The following is a 21,539-nucleotide window of genomic DNA, read 5'->3' as shown; positions in this document are numbered from 1 at the left end:
GGAAAGCCTTCAAACTAAGGGCTTGGCCTTTGAGCTAGATTTGGTGAGAGCCTGGGCCCAGTGGGTAAAGAAAGGAAAATCTGGGATGGAGAAATTCAGTGTGTTGAGGAAATAGTGAATCACTGTGTAAATATGGTGATAGCTAGCTTAGAGATTTATTCAGATCAGCTAGTTTTCTCTTTCTTACTAATTTGAATTTAACTCTGTTCTCAAATCTCATTAGAGAAACCAACAAGTATGATTGAATATGTAATGTCACACACCGTTTCCAGAAAACCCACTCCAGAACTTCAGAAGTTTCAAGGAAAACAAACTTGTCTTTAAAATTTAATGTGACTTGGGAGCTTGCCTGGTGGCTCAGTGGTAAAGAATCCTCCTGCCGATTCAGGAGACATGGGTTCAATCCCTGGTCCAGGAAGATCCCACATGCTGTGGAGCAGCTAAGCCCACGTGCCGTAACTACCGAGCCTGCGCCCTAGAGCCAGGCAGCCGCAACTGCTGAGCCCGGAGCCCTAGCGCCGGTTTCCCTAGCATGGGTTTCTCACTCCGCAAGAGAAGCCACTGCCGTGAGAAACCCATGCAGCGAAACTGAAGAGTGGCCCCGGCTTGCTGAAACTAGAGAAAAGCCCGTGCAGCCAAAATAAATAAATTTTAATATGACTTTTACACTCATCCGTTTCTAGTTCTCTGCTTCTTAAACACACACACACATACACACATACACCCACAATTCTAAACTATTTCTTTGAAAGCTTTTTGCTCTATGAGCTACTTTTTTTTTTTTTTTTGGCCACCAGGTCATTTTATTTACTATAGCAAACGGTTTTTAGCTCATTTATGTATTCTTTTTTTTTTTTTTTGGTTATTTTTTTTCCATTTATTTTTATTAGTTGGAGGCTAATTACTTTACAACATTGAGCTACTTTATTCCATATGAGACACTGTACCCGATTCACAGTTTAAGTACTTAGTAAATATTCAAAGAGAAGAGCAGAACAGAAAACAGGCAAGAGTTTGAGCAGTCAAAGTTCTCCAACACATTATTTAGGGGGAAAAAATGCTTGAAATGGTGTAAATCAAGATACAGTAAATAGAGAAATAGAGAACAGACTTGTGGTTGCCAAGGGGAATGGGGAGGGGTGGAGGGGGACGTTGGGGTTGCAGATGCAAACTATTATATATAGGATAAATAAACAACAAAGCCTTACTGTATAGCATAGGGAACTATATTCAATATCCTGTGATAAACCATAATGGACAAAAATATGGAAAAAATGTGTGTGTATATATATATATGTATATGAGTCATTTTGCTATATAGCAGAAATCAACACCACATTGGTAAATCAACTATACTTTAATAAATTATTTTAAAAACAAAACAAAACAAAATGCAGTGAATATGTGAAGCAAAGAGGAAACTGATATAAGCATGTATGTCATATTTAGTATATTTAAAGTATCGATAGAGATTACTGTGCCAAAGGTATACATAAAATTAAGACTCAGTTTAAGATGTCACTTATATAAAAAGCCAAATTTTTTGCATTGCACCTTGACATCATGCTCCCTATGCTTAAGGAATACATTGGTTTAAACATTTGCAGAAAAGTACTTAACTAGGTTTATAAAAGTTTAACAAATAGCTAACAATTTTTTGAATATTTATTTAGGCTAGTGTATCACTGACCCAGGTATTTGAGTAAAATGTCAGTATTACCAGGAAATGTTGCTTTAATGAGAATTATCTTACAGAGTAACCAAGAAACTAAAAAGGCCTCCTGCTAAGTATCACATTTAACAAGATCATCTGACCAATCAGGTCAAGGTTCTTATCATAATCACTGACTTGAGTAATTATTTGTTCTGTAGTCCTAATGAGTTCTGACTTAGGTGGCATCAACTCAGTTTTTCTGGAAGATGTGTTTGTAAAATCTACTTTAAGTAGGTACCTTGATATCATAACAAAATTGACTTTGGCTCTCCCTTTCTCACATGCCATCACATACACACCAATGCACACACACACATGACACTCACAAATTCAGGACAGATTGGTATTTTGAATGCTCAAAATCAAATGTCCTGAAAATGTATTCCAAGAAGTTCATTATTATTTTTATTATTATCTATTATTGTTAAAAGGAATTCTGCTTCCTGAGGGATATGCAACTATAAGAAGGTTTCCTATGCTTACTGTTTCCACACTCTACCCACAATCTACCCTATAACAAAGAGGTTTATGGGTACACATTCACATTGACACAGTCAGATACACATTAAAATCTGTCAGCAATACTAAACTATAGTTCAATGGAAATTTTCTTTGCAGGCATGCATCTCTCTTATTCTTATGGTTTTATGGACAATATTCAAAGAAAGCAAGAGTGATTCATTTCTGTCTTCTTACCACTTATATACTTTGATATAAAATAAATAATCTGATAAGTATTACATTAACGTGGGCTTCTCTGGTGGTTCAGATGGTAAAGAATCCACCTGGAGTGCGGGAAACCCAGGTCCGACTCCTGGGTCAGGAAGATCTCCTGGAGGAGGGCATGGCAACCCACTCCAGTATTCTGGCCTGGAGAATTCCATGGACAGGGGAGCATGACAGGCTACAGGACATGGGGCTGCAAAGAATCAGACACAACTGAGCCACTAAGGACAGGTTAACTAATTACTAGGTTTCCAGCTGAAGTTTTCCAGTTCCTTAGCCATGTCCTGCTTCCAGCTCATATTATCAAACCTCAATTGTACTTTCCCATTTAAGCAATCCAGTTTTCTCAGCAAGTTCTGAGCTGCTAAGATACTATTATTCTATGTTTAAAAATAAACTGAGTAGCTTAGCTTTTTTTCTGCTAAGGGTGGTTCTAACTGAAGAGCTTCCTTCAATGAACAGAAAAATTATATTCCTCAGTGTTCCACCCTCTAGTGTTAAGGCAGGCCTGGTCATCTGGAAAAGAATGTCAAGCTCAAAAATGAACATTGTAGGGTCTCCTTCATTTTCAGGAGAATAGAAAGAGTTTCTGGGCTCTCTGTATGCATAGGCTGTAATGTACACTTATGCCTATCTACATCTGACATTATTATTTTAGAAAGAAGAGTATAACATTTTAAGGATTTGTTTATTGGAATTTCTTTTACTTTAGACAGTTCCCCTCTTTTATTACTTTTTTCAGCTCTTCAACTAGCCTCAGGTAGTATATTTATCAGAATACTCTCAAGCATTACAAAAATATTCAAGGATGTGTGCTTATAAATGCCTAAAGGTGCCCTTTTCCACGCAATTTATAGAGTGAGTACTCCTTACGTCTTGTCCTTGTGCTAATCGCTTTGCTCTCACCTTATCCTATAAGAGTAAACTAAACTGGGATAAAATGCAAACATGAAGTTATACAAGTAGAGAAATAAATGAGTGGGAATTCTTGGTAATATTCAAAAATATATTAAGAATCTCTGGAAACATAAGGTAGGAATCTGTACCAATTTTGCAACCAGTTTTGCTTTATTAGGCATCCTAGCTATCTGGTTACAAAACCAAGGAGATACTTATTAATATTTTTACTTTTAGGGGAAATTTAAGAATATTATGGAAGTCTAAGAATAACCATATCCCTCAAATTAAAAGTGTAAAGGCTGAAAAACATGGTGTTGAGAGAGCACAGATTCCAAGATCTGGGTCTAATCCTGGCCCAGCACTAATAATCTGAGGGAAGCCCTTTAAGCCCTCTTAACTTCAACCCTTCACCTATAAAAGGAAGATATTGAAGATGATCCTCAAGGTTCCTTCAGCCTCTAAACCTCTGGCATATGGATGGATCCTGAATAAATGCTTGTTGAATAAAAATGCCTACAACTACCAAAAATCAAAAGATTGAAAATGCAGAATACAGCCTACCCACACTGCTCTGATCCAAAGTAGAGAGAACGTAGAACCACTAGAAAACCAAAGTCAGTCTCATAAACTGTACAGAGGGGACAGAAGGAATAACATTCAAACCAGAGCAACCCTTCTAGAGGTTGTAACATACAGTTGTAGTCAGAACATTCAATGGAAATTCAGAGATGAACCTTGGTTTCCTGCAGAGATCAAACAGGAAGCTGAGCAGCCACTCGAAAGAGAAGCTTTGACATGGGATCTGAGTGAGAATGAGGGAGCTATCGAAAGGAATCAGTGCTGACAGAGACAGGCAGAAGCAGGAATGGGAGGGAAAATGTAATTTCCCTGTTTAAGTAATAAGAAATAGAGTGCTTAACAAATCTTGACTGAATGTAGTTTGTCCCCATGAACTCCTTAATAGTATGACCAGTTATGTTGGTTATATGAGTGAATACTCTGCCTGTGCTATGAACAAGACCTAAACTAAGGAGTCTGCTGGGAAAGAGGATTGAGGCTGTGGTCTCAGTCCCATGTGGAGAAATCACTTCAGTTTTCCAGTTGGATCCACTTTTATCAAATACTTAAGACTTCTCTATCTACTTATGGGCAACAAGGATATGTCAATGGAAAATTACAGGCTCGCCTCATTTCCTAAGGTGGGGAAATCAAAAGTGTTTTTTTTAATTACAAAGTCTTTTTTAAAACAGAAAACTTTATGCAGTTTGTATCAGATTTTTACTGTGCTAGCTTTCTCAAGTCACTTAACTTCTCTATGCCTCAGTTTTCTCAACTGTAAAATGGGGGAAATGAAACCAATCTCAAAGACTACATTAAGTAAATTCACATATGTAAAGCAATTAGAACAGTATCCAGCACATAGTAAGTGCTATGAAAATATTTTATTGTTACTGTTGTTGTCATGTCAACCCACCAAAAGACCCAAGTATCATTCTAAAATCCATGACATTCAGCCTTCCTGATTCTCAAGAAAATGCCAAACTAAAAAGACATTTGGGAAATAAAATGAAAGCCATTCCAGAATAGCCACTTTTATCTATGTTTAATATTAATAATTTGGAAGAGTAGGCCAGCAAAGTCCAAACCATTTCAAGAATTAATAATGCAAGATATATACATTTCAGTTACTTAAACCAAGTTATCAAAAACTAAAATAAAGGGTGTCCTGTTGAATAGTGTGAGGAAATCATATATTGTAATCAGCTCCTGGTTCCAAAGGCTCTTGTTCACATAGATGTGGAGTAGCTAACTGCAATATTCTGTGCCAAGAGGCACTCAATGCTATGGAGAGAGAGGAGCCAGCTTGGGTTGCCAGGTGAAATAAAAGCTCCAAGGTAATGAGAGAACTCTTTCCCAGGAAGATAGAAGTCAATTTGACACGTTTTGCCTGAAGAAAATGTGTCCTTTGCCCTTGAATTTACATTTGCTCCCTGCAAGATGCCTCTAGGCTTTCTGGAATTTCCACTTGAAGTCAAACTTGCTTTAGCAATAATTTTCCTTTGTTACAGCTCTAGCTAACACTGATAGCCTGACTGAGGAAAAAAAAATGTAGCAATTAAAAGTACAGCAGGACATTTTAACCCTGGCATTTTGACACTGTGGAAACATAATTTGACCCAAGTAAAATTAGATTAGGTAGATATTATCCTGAAAAATAAAACTAACAATGCTAAAGATAGGTACATAAATACGTACCTAAAGGGTTTTTTCTTCCTTTTTAATAAAAAAGGGTTGAAGAATTGAATATTATTTTTATTTAAAAATTCTATTAAAATTTTGCATGGACGCAAATTACTTCATTTTAACTAAGAAGACAAACAAGGTTTGCAAATGAAAAGGTAACTCTGATCATGCATACATGCATGATTAGTTGCTCAGTCATGCCCAACTCTGCAACTCTTTGAACTGTAGCCTCCTAAGTTCCTCTGTCCATGGAGATTCTCCAGGCATGAATACTGGAGTGGGTTGTCATGTCTTTCTCCAAACTGATCATACTGAGCAGTAAAACATGATTTTGAATTATGATACATTTTTAGTCAGAATAACTGACTGATTTCTGGTAGCCCCCAAAGGCTTGACTCCTATTTTTCTGTAAGGTAGGAAAAAAATATCTGCTGACACAGATCTTTTCCCCACCTAAGGTTAGAAAATCACAACTAGAAATTTATAATATAGTTTCTACAAAAGATTATATTACTTACCTTTCTACTTTATAGGATCATGTGTGATCAGATAAAATCTGTGTGAGGGAACTTTGAGAACTATAAAATGCTATACAGTATAATAAACAATAGAATCTACACAGGTAAAGTTAAAGTATACAAGAGTCCAAAAAGTGGGTTTGAGAATAGAGGTAAGAAGGTATGTACATATAGGCTCATCTTTTTAGTTGATGATTTGGAACCCAAGTAATATTGCAAGTCACAGCAGAAAAGTGCTTATCTGTAGCTCTCAGGGGCAGTGGGAGTGCATACATGAAGAACAATTCTTAAAGCCTGTGTGGTTCAAATTTTCAATTGTATGAATCACTGAGGATCCTGTGAAAGTGCAGATTCTGATTCATTCAGTCTGGGGCAGGCCTTGAGATTCTGCATTCCTCACAAACTCCCAGGTGATAACACCCAGGCTGTTGGTCCAACCATGGAGTAGCAAGACTTGACTATCAAGGGCTGACAGAGATGCAAATCAGGTGTTACAAAATGAAGAGGATTGGCTAAGACACTCAGGGTGTCATGAAACATCCAAGAAGATTGATAGTGGAGATCTTGAGCAGGAAAAGATGTAAATAAGACACAGGTGTCAAAGTCATAAACTGGGATGGAAGGACCAGAAGAAATCAACATGTATGGGATGAACTGAGGTCAGGAAACATAGTAGATATATGATGTTCTTCCTCGGGGATTCTTTTATAACTCTGAAGAGAGGGAACTCCTTCAGGAGGTAGAAATCAGCCACATGAAAGAACCCCAAAAGTCTTCATCAGCAATTAGTCTTTACCAACTAAATATTAGGCATTCCTAGAGTCTGAAAGAATCATGTATTTGCAATAGACTGTCATAAAGTATTCTTAGACAAACTTAATACTTAGCACTCAGACTGACTTACCATATTTCTCACCCTCTGAGTGAGTGTCTGGTCGTTGCTCTCCTAGAAAAAAGCACAAAGGGCAAACAAATCTTTATTTTTAGCAGTTGGTGTCTCAGGAGATCAGTACCTATTTCTCACTGCCCTAAAAATCCTAGTTTTTAAATTTTAATACACAAAATAAAGTCAGTGGGACTGGTGAACTGATACTTAATACCTGAATTCGCTGATAAAGAGCACTAAATTTTGAATTAAAAAACAAACTGCATGCAGAGAAAGACACATACTGTATTTTTTTCACTTAAATCCAAAAAATAAAACAAATGTCAATGTATGTAACCAAACTGGAACAGAAACTCATAGATACAGAGAACATACTAGCAGTTATCAGAGCAGAAGGGGATGGCAAGAGGGGAGAAGTAGGGGAAGGGAATTAAGAGACACAAGCTACTAGATATAAAATAAAATAGGTAATAATTTTAAATCATTACTACAAATCTTACAAATAACATTTTAAATGTAAAAAAAACCCTGCATACTTGTAAGAACCTGTAATGGAAAAGAATCTGAAAATATATATAATATATATTTAACTGAATCACTTTGCTTTACACCAGAAACTAACACAGCATTGTAAATCAACTATACTTCAATTAAAAAAAATTTTTTTAACTGCATGAAAATGCTGGAGGTAAGAGGTTTGGGGGTGCCGAATAAAGCTATTAACTCTTCCATTTTTATCCATGCCTTGTACACCTTGGATGATATATAGACAGTCTTGCAAAATTCAGCACCAAAAAATGACGCACTTTGTTTTTCATTTTATGCTAATACTTATTCCCTAGAAGGCACATTAGTCCTGGAAACTTAATATGCATTAAATACTTACTAACTACGTGCAGAATAGAGAAAAGAGATGTAATTCAAATTTAGCAGCCACACTTTAGCCATGTTACACATGGCCTTTTGCTTTCACAGAAAGTCCTACATGATAGATATTAGCATAGCCAGTTCAATTTGGTAGGTAAAATTTAGGGTTATTTGTGGGGAAGAAAAAAAGGTAGCAAGCTCTGTGTTGAACAATGATAGCATTACTAAGGCTTTAACATTCAAAAAATTCCACACACATATTAAACAAAATACTTTTGATAAGTACTCCATTCTTTGGTGCTTTATCAGATTTGCCAACTCATTAATGAATGCTGTTGAAAAGAATTCCCACTGTAAACCTGGTGGGCAGAAATGACAACACTTGGTCTAAGTTCTAATAATAATAAATCATTGACAGTCAGAGTCGTGATAAAGAGTCAAGGGAAAGTGAATATGTATAAGCTGTGTTCACTTGGAAAAGATAATAATGATGAATAATAAGTAGAATAGCCGATGACACCACCCTTATGGCAGAAAGTGAAGAAGTAGTAAAGAGCCTCTTGATGAAAGTGAAAGAGGACAGTGAAAAAGTTGGCTTAAAACTCAACATTCAAAAAACTAAGATCATGGAATCTGGCCCCATCACTTCATGGCAAATAGATGGAGAAACAGTGGAAACAGTGACAGACTTATTGTTTGGGGCTCCAAAATCACTGCAGATGGTGACTGCAGCCATGAAATGAAAAGACACTTGCTCCTTGGAAGAAAAGGTATGACCAACCTAGACAGCATATTAAAAAGCAGAGACATTACTTTGCCAACAAAGGTCCATCTAGTCAAAGCTGGGGTTTTTCCAGTAGTCATGTATGGATGTGAAAGTTGGACTATAAAGAAAGCTGAGCACCAAAAAATTGATGCTTTTGAACTGTGGTGTTGGAAGAGACTTTTGAGAGTCCCTTGGACTGCAAGGAGATCCAACCAGTCCATCCTAAAGGAAACACAGTTCATAATACTCATTGGTGATGGACAGGGAGGCCTGGTGTGCTTCAGTCCATGGGGGTCTCGAATGCAGCAAAGAGCCGAGTCAGACATGACTGAGCGACTGAACTGACTGACTGATAGTAATAAAATTATTGTCATTAAAAGAAGAATTAGCTATTGGTGCTGGAGAAGACTTTTGAGAATCCCTTGGACAGCAAGGAGATCAAATCAGTCACTCCTAAAGGAAATCAACCCTTAATATTCATTGGAAGGATGAATGCTGAAGCTAAAACTTCAATACTTTGGCCATGTGATGTGAAGAGCCAACTCATTATAAAAGACCCTGATGCTGGGAAAGATTGAGGGTGGGAGGAGAAGGGAGCAACAGAAGAAAGATGGTTGGATGGCATCACCGACTCAATGGACATGAGTTTGATCAAACTCCGGGACAGAGAACAGCAGGGAAGCCTGGCGTGCTGCAGTTCACGGGGTCACAAAAAGTCAGACATGACTGAGCAACAAGCTATTCAAATAGCAGTGCATGTTCCTTCCCACAGAGGCCATTTTCAGCACCTATAATTCACAATCAGTTAGAACACTCAGGAATTAAACACACAGGCTGACATTTTTCAGTAAGACTCTCCCTTCTGTCCACCCCTTAGGCTCCAGGTGCCAGGAAGGAATCCAGGCACTCATGAAAACTTTTAAACTGTAGGTTTAAAGCACTGGCAGCTGCCTGTGCTCTCCCACCATCAGCGGGAAAACCTGGGCTTCTGCCTTAGTTGCTTTGCCCAGAGCTGCATCTCCTTTCCTGCATTCATGTACCTGGCAGGGACCCTCAGGTCCTGCCTCACTCCTGCCAGCTCTGAAGACAGAACCCTGCTCACCGGGCTCTAACTCTCTGGCTTGGATATGTCTGAACAGAGAGAACACCCAGAGCCACAATGTTGCCAGTTCTCTGAATTTCCAACATCTTCTGGTGCTTGGAATTGCCACTGTGATGACCTGCTTGCCAAATCAGACATTCTCTCGAGCCTGCTGCCTACCCAAACTGTGCCGGAGCTTAGCACACCCAGTATACTGCAAGGGACCAGGAAGCTGCCCACGCAGAGCCAGCTTCTGTAGCTGATTTCATTTCTCATTCTCTCCTGGCTTCACTGAAGCCTGCTAAAAAGAGCTGAGAGTCTGTGAGCCCAAGATGGATGTGATGCTAAACCTACATCATTTGCAAAAGAGGCTAGCTATAAACTCCTTGCTAAAAAAGAACATAGGACCCAGAGTATGGGCATAACTATGTCCACAGGCTTATTAATCTCTTCCTTCAGTTCAACTCAGTTGCTCAGTCATGTCCAACTCTTTGTGAACCCATAGACTGCAGCACACCAGGCCTCCCTGTCTATCACCAACTCCTGGAGTTTACTCAAACTCATGTCTATCGAGTCAGTGATGCCATCCAGCCATCTCATTCTCTGTTATCCTTTTCTCCTCCTGCCTTCAATCTTTCCCAGCATCAGGGTCTTTTAAAATGAGTCAGTTCTTCATATCAGGTAGCCAAAGTATTGGAGTTTCAGCTTCAGCATCAGTCCTTCCAATGAATATTCAGGACTGAATATCCATCCTTTAGGATGAACTGGTTAGATGTCTTTGCAGACCAAGGGACTCTCAAGAATCTCCTCCAACACCACAGTTCAAAAGCATCAATCCTTTGGCACTCAGCTTTCTTTATAGTCCCACTCTCACATCCATACATGACTACTGGAAAAACCATAGCTTTGACTAGATGGACCTTTGTTTTGCGAAGTAATGTCTCTGCTTTTTAACATACTGTCTAGGTTGGTCATAACTTTTTTTTTAATATGCTGTCTAGGTTGGTCATAACTTTTCTTCCAAGGAGCAAGTGTTTTTTCATTTCATGGCTGTAGTCACAATCTGCAGAGCCCCCCAAAAATAAACACTGTTTTCATTGTTTCCCCATCTATTTGCCATGAAGTGATGGGACCAGATACCATGATCTTTGTTTTCTGAATATTGAGTTTTAAGCCAACTTTTTCACTCTCTCACTTTCAAGACGCTCTTTAGTTCTTCACTTTCTGCCATAAGGGTGGTGTCATCTGCACATCTGAGGTTATTGATATTTCTCCTAGCAATCTTGATTCCAGCTTGTGCTTCTTCCAGCCCAGCGTTTCTCATGATGTACTCTGCATATAAGTTAAACAAGAAGGGTGACAATATACAGCCTTGACATACTCCTTTCCCTACCTAGAACCAGTCTGTTGTTCCATGTCCAGTTCTAACTGTTGCTTCTTGACCTGCATACAGATTTCTCAGGAGGCAGATCAGGTGTTCTGATATTCCCATCTCTTCCTTCCTTAATTTATTCATTATTAGCAAACATTTATTGACCTCTTACTGGGTATCAAGAATCTGCCTGCAGTGTGGGAGATCCTGTTTTGATCCTTGTGTTGGGAAGAACCCCTGGAGAAGGAAATGGCAACCCACTCCAGTATTCCTGCCTGGAGAATCCCATGACTGGATGAGAGTGGCAGTTCATAGGGTCACAAAGAGTCAGACATGACTGAAAGATTTCACTATCACTGGGTATCAAATACTAGGCTAGGCACTGAAGCTACCTAGGTGACTAAGGGAATCCTTGCCCTCTTGGAGTTGTTTGGTAAAGTCTCAGGATGAAAGACCTTAACCAAATAAACACACCAGTAACAATTTACTTGCAAATGTGGTGTCAGAGATGCTATGAAGGAGAAGGACAAAATGTGAGGACAATATCTAATCTAAAATTTAAAAGATGAGTAAGAGCTAGCATGATGGTTGGCAGTCTTGTCAAAGGGTACAGTGCGGGCAAAGAGCCTATGATAGGAAGGAACTTGGCAGCTACAAGGAACTAAAACAAAGCCAGCAGGGCTGGAAAACATTGGGTGAGAGGCTGAGTGATAGGAGCTGGGACTGGAGAAGCAGGAAGGGAGGGCAAATGGACACACATGGTTTATACCCTTGTAGAAATGTATGCTGGAGCACCCAAGGTCTGAGAGGACCTGAGTTTGTTGGGTATCATCTGTAATATTTTATGTTTTCAAAAAAAAGAACTGCTGCTGAAGTCAAAAAGGTAACAGTATTTTGGGCATCATGGTCAGGTACTAGAACAAAATAAAGATCATCATCCCATGTATCAGTACATTTTTTTTTTTAACAGTTCTAGTTACTGAAGCTGAAGCTCCAATATTTCGGCCACCTAATGCAAAAGGCTGACTCACTGGAAAAGACTCTGGTGCTGGGAAAGACTGAAGGCAAAGGGATAAGGAGGCAGCAGAGGATGAGATGGTTAGATGGCATCTCCGACTCAAAGGACATGAATGTGAGCAAACTTCAGAAGGAGTTTGCTCACATTGCTCCATTGTGAAGGACAGGAGTGCCTGGGGTGCTACAGTCCATGGGGTCGCAGAGAGTCAGACACAACTTAGTGACTGAGCAACAGTAACAAACAACAAGAAGCCACAATTTAAAGAAAAATATAGTGGAGTCAGAGAAGGCCCAGAGAAAGTTAAAAGAAAGGGCCAGAAAATGTAGTCCATACATACACAGCATCACGCAGAGAGAAAAAAGGATGAGGGTAGAAATGAACCAAGTCTACAAAATCAAAGGCTACAGAATGGTTATAAGGAAGAGTAAGATGAATACTACATTTTAGAAATTAGAAATGGTGTTTTTATGGAAAGTTTGCAAATTCATAGCCTGAAAAAAAATACATTTTATTTTACATCAATTCCTGCTTTCTGCATGGCCAGCATGCAGACGTAGCCCAACACTGCTCCTCACTCCCTTGACAGCCTGGGGCAGGCATGCTGTGTCTGTTTTTTTGTCTGTACAATGGGAGGAAGCTCCATCACAGTTGTTGTCAGGAGTAAGTAACGTGATAATAAAATGCTCACCATAGTGCCTGTCACATAACAGATACTTGGTGATGAATGTTAATGCCCTTCCTTGTAGAAATCAGGAGCTCCGACAGATGCTGCCACATGAAAATAAAATAGGTGAATGAAAAGAAGAGATGACTGATAAACAAGAGATTATTTTGCATATCACTAATATTTTCTTATACTGCCTGAAGCAAGAAGAAAATAAGTGCACCTCAAAACATACTCACTGCTATCCCTTCCAAACCACAAGAGCACAAGAGATGGTCACTGACATTCCTGTCTAGCAGGAGTCTCCCTGACACTCCTTTAATAATCATGCCCCAGGCAGCTCTGGCCCAAGGCTGTTTCAGTGTCTACCTACTTTGATTGTCTCCCAGTTTTCACCACTAGGCTGAACATGTTCCTCCACAGAAATACAGACAGACAGATATACATTTTCCAAGACTCTTAAACTCACTTTTTTTTTTAACCTGTTCTTATCTCTCAGTGCTCTCAATTAACCCATCCTTGTTTCATATATTCAGGTATAAGGTGCCCCACTTTGGAGTGGGGGGGGATGAATGGGGAGAATGGGACTGACCTTTCTACGCTACTATGTATAAAATAGACAGCTATGAGAACCTACTGTATAGCGCAGGGAACTCTACTCAATGCTCTGTGGTGACCAAAATGGGAAGGAAATTCAAAAAAGAGGGAAGCATATCTACAAATAACACAACACTGTAAAGCAACTATCAGTTCAGTTCAGTTCAGTCGTTCAGTCGTTTCCGACTCTGTGACCCATGGCCTGCAGCATGCCAGGTCTCCCTGTCTGTCACCAACTCCCACAGTTTACTCAAACTCATGTACATTGAGTAGGTGATGCTACCCAACCATCTCATCCTCTGTCATGCCCTTCTCCTCTCGCCTTCAATATTTCCCAGCATCAGGGTCTTTGCAAATATGTCAGCTCATTGCATTAGGTGGCCAAGCAGTTTCAGCTTTAGCGTCAGTCCTTCCAATGAACATTAAGGACTGATTTCTTTTAGGATGGACTGGATGGATCTCCTTGCAGTCCAAGGGACTTTCAAGAGTCTTCAACACCACAGTTCAAAAGCATCAATTCTTCAGTGTTCAGCTTTCTTTATAGTCCAACTCTCACATCCATACATGACTACTGGAAAAACCATAGCCATGACTAGACGGACCTTTGTTGACAAAGTAATGTCTCTGCTTTTTAATATGCTATCTAGGTTGGTCATAACTTTTCTGCCAAGGAGCAAGCGTCTTTTCATTTCATGGCTGCAGTCACCATCTGCAGTGATTTTGGAGCCCCCCAAAAATAAAGTCTGACACTGTTTCTCCAGCTATTTGCCATGAAGTGATGGGACCAGATGCCATGATCTTAGTTTTCTGAATGGTGAGTTTTAAGCCAACTTTTTCACTGTCCTCTTTCACTTTCATCAAGAGGCTCTTTAGTTCTTCTTCACTTTCTGCCATAGGGTGGTATCATCTGCATACTGAGGTTATTGATATTTCTCCCAGCAATCTTGATTCCAACTTGTGCTTCATCCAGCCCAGCATTTCTCATGATGTACTCTGCATATAAGTCAAATAAGCAGGGTAACAACATACAGCCTTGACATACTCCTTTTCCTATTTGGAACCAGTCTGTTGTTCCATGTCCAGTTCTAACTGTTGCTTCCTGACTGGCATACAGGTTTCTCAAGAAGCAGGTCAGGTGGTCTGGTATGCCCATCTCTTTCAGAATTTTCCACAGTTTATTGTGATCCACACAGTCAAAGGCTTTGGCATAGTCAATAAAGCAGAAATAAATGTTTTTCTGGAACTCTCTTGCATTTTCGGTGATCCAGCAGAGGTTGGCAATTTGATCTCTGATTCCTCTGCCTTTTCTAAATCCAGCTTGAACATCTGGAAGTGCACAGTTCATGTAGTGTTGAAGCCTGGCTTGGAGAATTTTGAGCATTACTTTGTTAGCGTGTGAGATGACTGTAATTGTGTGGTAGTTTGAGCATTCTTTGGCACTGCCTTTCTTAGGGATTGGAATGAAAACTGACCTTTTCCAATCCTGTGGCGACTGCTGAGTTTTCCAAATTTGCTGGCATATTGAGTGCAGCACTTTCACAGCATCACCTTTTAGGATTTGAAATAGCTCAACTGGAATTCCATCATCTCCACTAGCTTTGTTAGTAGTAATGTTTCTTAAGGCCTAGTTGACATCCTATTCCAGGATGTCTGGCTCTAGGTGAGTGATCACACCATTGTGATTATCTGGGTTGTGAAGATCTTTTTTGTACAGTTCTTCTGTTATTCTTGCCACCTCTTCCTAATATCTTCTGCTTTGTTAGGTCCATACAATTTCTGTCCTTTACTGAGCCCATCTTTGCATGAAATGTTCCCTTGGTATCTCTAATTTTCTTGAAGAGATCTCTAGTCTTTCCCATTCTATTGTTTTCCTCTATTTCTTTGCATTAATCACCGAGGAAGGCTTTCTTATCTCTCCTTGCTATTCTTTTGAATTCTGCATTCAGATGGGTATATCTTTCCTTTTCTACTTTGCTTTCGACTTTTCTTCACAGCTATTTGTAAGCCTCCTCAGACAACCACTTTGCCTTTTTGTATTTCTTTTTCTTGGGAATAGTCTTGCTCCCTATCTCCTCTACAATGTCACGAACCTCCACCCATAGTTCATTAGGCACTCTGTCTATCAGGTCTAGTCCCTTAAGCTTATTCCTCACTTTCATTGTAAAATCGTTAGAGATTTTATTTAAGTCATACCTGAAGGGTCTAGTGGTTTTCCTTACTTTCTTCAACTTAAGTCTGAATTTGGCAATAGGTAGTTCATGATCTGAGCCATAGTCAGCTCCTGGTCTTGTTTTTGCTTCTGTATAGGGCTTCTCCATCTTTGGCTGCAAAGAATATAATCAATCTAATTTCGGTGTTGACCATCTAGTGATGTCCATGTATAGAGTCTTCTCTTGTGTTGTTGGAAGAGGCTGTTTGCTATGACCAGTGCATTCTCCTGGCAAAACTCTATTAGCCTTTACCCTGCTTCATTTTGTATGCTAAGGCCAAATTTGCCTGTTACTCCAGGTGTTTCTTGACTTCCTACTTTTGCATTCCAGTCCCCTATAATGAAAAGGACAACTATATTCAAAAAAAAAAAATAAATAAATTTAAACCCTCTTAACAGACGTGTTTAATGCTATAGTATGAATTAGTGTTATGATACATGTTGCAGAAAGAAATCAGGTAATGTATCCATATTCATAGTAACTACATTTTTAGATGATGTCTCCTAAGAGAAAACATAAAGCACAAATTTCTTGTAGAAACTGTGACACCCAGATGATAGATGGCAGACAAGGGGAAATAAAGAAAAAGCCAGGTTTGGCAGTAATGATGCCATTTATGAACCATTTATGCAATTAATTGCCTGCTATATGGGGTTTCCCAGGTGGTGCTAGTGGTAAAGAACCTGCCTGCCAATACAGGAGGCATAAGAGACATGGGTTCAACCCCTGGGTCGGGAAGGTTCCCTGGAGAAGGAAATGGCAACCTGCTCCAGTATTCTTTCCTGGAAAATTCCACAGACAGAGGAACCTGGCAAGCTGCAGTCTATTGGGCCACAAAGGAATCAGACATGCCTGAGTGTGCACACACATACCTACTTATCAGGAAAGTCATGTTTCCCATCTTTTACTATTGTCTCTTTTCATTTGTGATTTTTTAAAAAAATCCCTTTGTTTCTCCTCAAAAAAATAAAAACAAAGATTCACTGAATGAACGAGATCTATGTGGTATCATCTCAAGCAATGTCATCCTAAATAAACACTTCTAGGATTCACTTCATTTGTCCAGATCAGCACTATCCTTTGAATGAGCAAAAATGCAATATCCTTCCATATCAGCGTGTATAATAGGTCCAAATGCTATGTGAGGGGCGGGTAAGAGAAAAAAAAATCTGGTTTTGCCCAGTTTCTAATAACCACATATAGAATCACAAGCCCAAAAATGATGCTTAAAAGTTTATGGAAAATTAACAGCACTGACTACAAATTTCTGTGCTGTTTTGGGAGAGGGAGGTTCTAGAAATGGTGCTTGTTACATTTATATACTACTTTAAATTAAAATAGCTTTTGGAGAAGGCAACGTCACCCCACTCTAGTACTCTTGCCTGGAAAATTTTTGTATTGTTTTTATTCATTCAACCAAAATTTCTTAAGCACCTACTCTATGTTACTAGTGTGGCATTAGGGGTCACTAAGAAATAGCAAGACCCTGTCTCTATCCCCTGATAGTTTGCAGTCCAGGGAGAATGAGAAGTTTCTATAATTCTTGAAGCAGCAAGAGGACATAAGGGTGCCACTATTACAAGACATGGCAAAGATGTTTGAAGTACAGCGTACTGAAGTTAGTAACTCGGGGGATTCAAATTGGACTTCTGGCATAATGGTGTATCCCATTTCTGAATGCCAGAAGCACAGTCAATGTCAGACTCTTACCCAGGTCCATGACAAAGACAGTGAATTAGATAAAGAAATGGTACTCAACAATCCTAACTCATTCCATTCCATTACCTTAAGCATCTTTAGAAAGTGTTGAAGAAGAAAAGGGTCTCAAGTCAAATAAAACAGTTAGAGCTCAATATGGCTCATGAAGTAGATTAGGAAAATGCTCCTGGTGCCAAAATATACTAGTCAATTTCCCAACCTTCAAGAGACATTTGAAGGTTAGTCTAAAGATCACTTCACATAGATTCATCTGCCTTTGGAGACTGTCCAGTTATATCCCCCCATGTAAAGGTCAGAAGCAAAACAGCCATACTTCAGTGCAAGCATTCTTCAGTGCAAGAAAAGGGTGTAAGCTGAATAAGCATAAGCTACCAAGTGTAAGATGACTAAAGATAAGAAAAGGATTAAACAGTCACAAAAGAAGAAAGTGAGGGCATCTCTCTTTAACAGTCATTGACCCATAACAGAATCCAATCACCAAATACAAAAGGGAAAAGAACCATGATTCTCAGTGAAAAACAAGAAAACTCTGGTGTGACTTAGCTGGGATGACAATGGAAGGAAGGAGAGGAAAGAAGAAAATGAAGACAAAATAAGTAGAGAGAGGTTATTACATATGCACAGATACACTCTGGGACTTTTATTTTCTGGGATATTTTCCCATATTTATTCTGAACAGCTGCCATATCACAATGATATACTTTAATGTTGCTGTTGTTGCCACAGAGGTTTAAAATAGGTGAAGGTGAAGGTGAAAAGTCACTCAGTTGTGTCTTTGCAACCCCATGGACTATACAGTCCATGGAATTCTCCAGACCACAATACTGGAGCAGGGGATCTCCAGGGGATCTTCCCAACCCAGGTATCGAACCCAGCTCTCCTAAATTGCAGGAGGATTCTTTACTGTCTGAGCCACTAGAATATGTGCCAAAATACAATTGTTAGTTCAAGGTAGCCCAAATCCTGTGGTGAAAATATTCTGTTTGATAACAATTTACTAGAATCTGTGAATTTTGTATTATTTCTAATCTTGAGCTCCAAATGAGTTGAGAGTTTTCAGTCTACCTTCAGTATTTCATTAAATTAAATAGATTTTATTCAGTAGGATTTGATGAGGAAAAAGCAGAAAATGTAGCATTTTGCAATATTGGCCCAACTCAGAGACGTGGCATTTTTAATGCATAATAATTTGTTGAATAAAATAAGTAATCAATTTTAATTACTGAGGATGAAAAAGGTAAGTTTTGCAACCATATGGAACAAGGAAAACCAATTTATGACATTAGAGCTTCCATAACTACATCCTCAGCTATGTCAAATATTTCAATCACAGTGTTCTATACGTTAAGCCTAGACGTGGTCTCAGAATCCTTCTCAACATAGGACTCCAGGCAACTACACTGTTAAATTAAAGCTGGCATTTAATAAGGAAGCTGTGGTACATATACACTATGGAATATTACTCAGCCATTAAAAAGAATTCATTTGAATCAGTTCCAATTAGATGGAGGAAACTGGAGCCCATTATACAGAGTGAAGTAAGCCAGAAAGATAAAGACCTTTACAGTATACTAACACATATATATGGAATTTAGAAAGATGGTAACGATAACCCTATATGCAAAACAGAAAAAGTGATACAGATGTACAGAACATATTTTTGGATGCTGTGGGAGAAGGCGAGGGTGGGATGTTTCCAGAGAACAGTATTGAAACATGTATATTTTCAAGGGTGAAACAGATCACCAGCCCAGGTTGGATGCATGAAACAAGTGCTCGGGGCTGGTGCACTGGGAAGACCCAGAGGGATCAGGTGAAGAGGGAGGTGGGAGGGGGGATCGGGATGGGGAATACATGTTAATCCATGGCTGATTCATGTCAATGTATAGCAAAAACCACTGTAATGATGTAAAGTAATTAGCCTCCAACTAATAAAAACAAATGGAAAAAAAAAATAAAATGAATAAAAACAAAAATAAAGCTGGCATTTAGACTGAAACTGAGTCTTATCTCTGAAATAGAAGTCTCCATCAGACAAGCCATAAGCAAGAAATGTTTTCCTAGAATTTCTCCTCTAGTATCAACATAGAAATTAACAATTTTGATAATCATCAAATCCACAAATATATACATTTTAGAGCATGTTATTCTGCCTTCTTCCGCCTTTACAGTACTATGTGCATCTATAAATCTTGAGCAGACCAGAGACCCAGCACAAGACAGCTTTGGTTGATACCCTTATATAGGCTATACTAATTTGTGCACTTAGACTATTATAAAACTTAACATAGGGCTTCCCTGATAGTTCAGTTGGTAAAGAATCCACCTGCAATGCAGGAGACCCTGGTTCGGTTCCTGGGTTGGGAAGATCCTCTGAGAAGGGCTAGGCTACCCACTCCAGTATTCTTGAGCTTCTCTTGTGGCTCAGCTGCTAAAGAATCTGCCTGCACTGCAGGAGACCTGGGCTTGATCCCTGGATTGGAAAGATCCCCTGGAGAAGGGAAAGGCTACCCACTCTAGTATTCTGGCCTGGAGAATGGCCCCCTGTACAGTCCATGGGGTCACAAAGAGTCGGACACAACTGAGCGACTTTCACTTGACATAAATTTTCTGTTATCCAAAACCTTGTGTATTTATTTAATGCCTGTCTAGAACACCATGGAATCACTAGTACCTGGCACATATAAGATACTCAATACGTATTTATTGCTCAACTAGGTTACAAAATTTTCAGGTCCTACAACTTCCTTTCTCCCTACTATAGACACTTAACCTGCAAAGCATGGGTATCTGGGACAGTTTCTGCCTATCCTGAATCCTGCAGAGACAGCCCACAATAATGTCTACTGCCTGCAAATTACAAAGTTTATTCTTAGCCAGATCTCTAGGTTAATGTGACCTATGTCTAATGGTATGTTTTTTATTAATTTCTCTTCCATTATCAAGTTGGCAGGTTGATTCAGGTAATACACTTTTGCCCATGCCTAAAAACCATTCATGGCTAGGAATAAACAGAGTCCCTGACATTCTACATAAACTCAAAGTTACACTCTCCTAAACTTTTCAACTGTATGTAGCCAGTTTTCCCATGTCTGTTTTAGTGCACCCTTTGTCCTCAATCTATGATAATTGATTGAGCCACCATTTTAAATATAGATAACAGAGCCCAGCAATCAGAAGGGAATCCTGATTCTTTTGCCAGAATTTTTTTCAAAGGATCTTTCCATCCAAAAATATTTTCTATCTACTTTATTCAAAACAGGATGTTAGGCACCAGTGTAAATGAAGAATAAGATAGGCGCAGCCTTGCTTTCAGAAAGCTCACATTCTAGTAAGAGAAGGACATAACTAACTCAAAATTAATAATCGTTACAATTGTTTTGAGGTGCCATAAAGAAGAGGTGTGAAGTGCCTTAAAAGCATGAAACAAGGAAACCCGTTTGAGAGTCAAGGAAGGCTTATATTAAGATGCTGAAATATAGACAGGAATTAAACAGACCAAAGTTTAGGAGGATGAGTGTTAAAGGCTGAGGGAACAGCATATACAATACCAATAAGCAAAGAGAGAGCATGCAAATTATAAGACCTGATAAAATTCTAGATACATACACCCCAATGTTCACTGCAGCACTATTTACAATAGCCAGGACATGGAAGCAACCTAAATGTCCATCGATGGATGAAAGAATAAAGAAAATGTGGTATACATATACAATGGAATATTACAGTCATAATAAAGAATGAAATAATACCATTTGCAGCAACATGGATGGACCTAGAGACTGTCATGCTGAGTGAAGTAAGTCAGACAGAGAAAAAGAAATATATCATTTATATATGCAATCTATTACAAAAATGTTACAAATCAACTTATTTACAAACCAGGAGTCACAGATGTAGAAAACAAACTTGTGGTTACCAAGGGGGAAAGTGGGGCAGGAAGGATAACTGGAAGATTGGTGCTGACATATACACACCACCATATATGAAACAGGTAACTAGTAAGAACCTACTGTAAGCACAAGGAACCTTGCTCAACACTTTGTAATGGCCTATATGGGAAAAGAATCTAAAAACAGTGGTTATACATGTGTGTGTGTGTGTGTGTGTGTGTGTGTGTGTATAACTGAGTCACTTTGTTACAAAACAGAAACTAACACAACACTGTAAATCAACTATATTTCAATAAGAATTAATTTTTAAAAAGTCTAGCATAATTGCAAAGAATAAAGAGAGCAAAAGAGAAAGCATAGGAAC

The 21,539-nt window shown here is 38.9% G+C and overlaps 1 protein-coding gene across 12 annotated transcripts in view; it reads right to left on the bottom strand.

The window, feature by feature from the left end:
- The window catches only part of SLC44A5 (solute carrier family 44 member 5), a 436,507-nt gene that overhangs the window by 207,105 nt on the left and 207,863 nt on the right, over positions 1 to 21,539 (bottom strand). For 11 of the 12 annotated variants that reach the window (XM_070467910.1, XM_020902923.2, XM_020902941.2 and 8 more), the window contains one exon: positions 7,007 to 7,048. The exons of the other annotated variant lie outside the window; for it this stretch is intronic. In XM_070467910.1, coding sequence (XP_070324011.1) covers positions 7,007 to 7,048 — 42 coding nt within the window. The remainder of the gene's footprint in view (positions 1 to 7,006; positions 7,049 to 21,539) is intronic. 12 annotated transcript variants of the gene reach the window in all.

The sequence above is a fragment of the Odocoileus virginianus genome, chromosome 5 (assembly GCF_023699985.2).
Source record: "Odocoileus virginianus isolate 20LAN1187 ecotype Illinois chromosome 5, Ovbor_1.2, whole genome shotgun sequence".
Classification (NCBI taxonomy): Eukaryota; Metazoa; Chordata; class Mammalia; order Artiodactyla; family Cervidae; genus Odocoileus; species Odocoileus virginianus.
The sequence above is the reverse complement of the archived record's forward strand: the minus strand, read 5'-3'. Positions and strand labels throughout refer to the sequence as shown.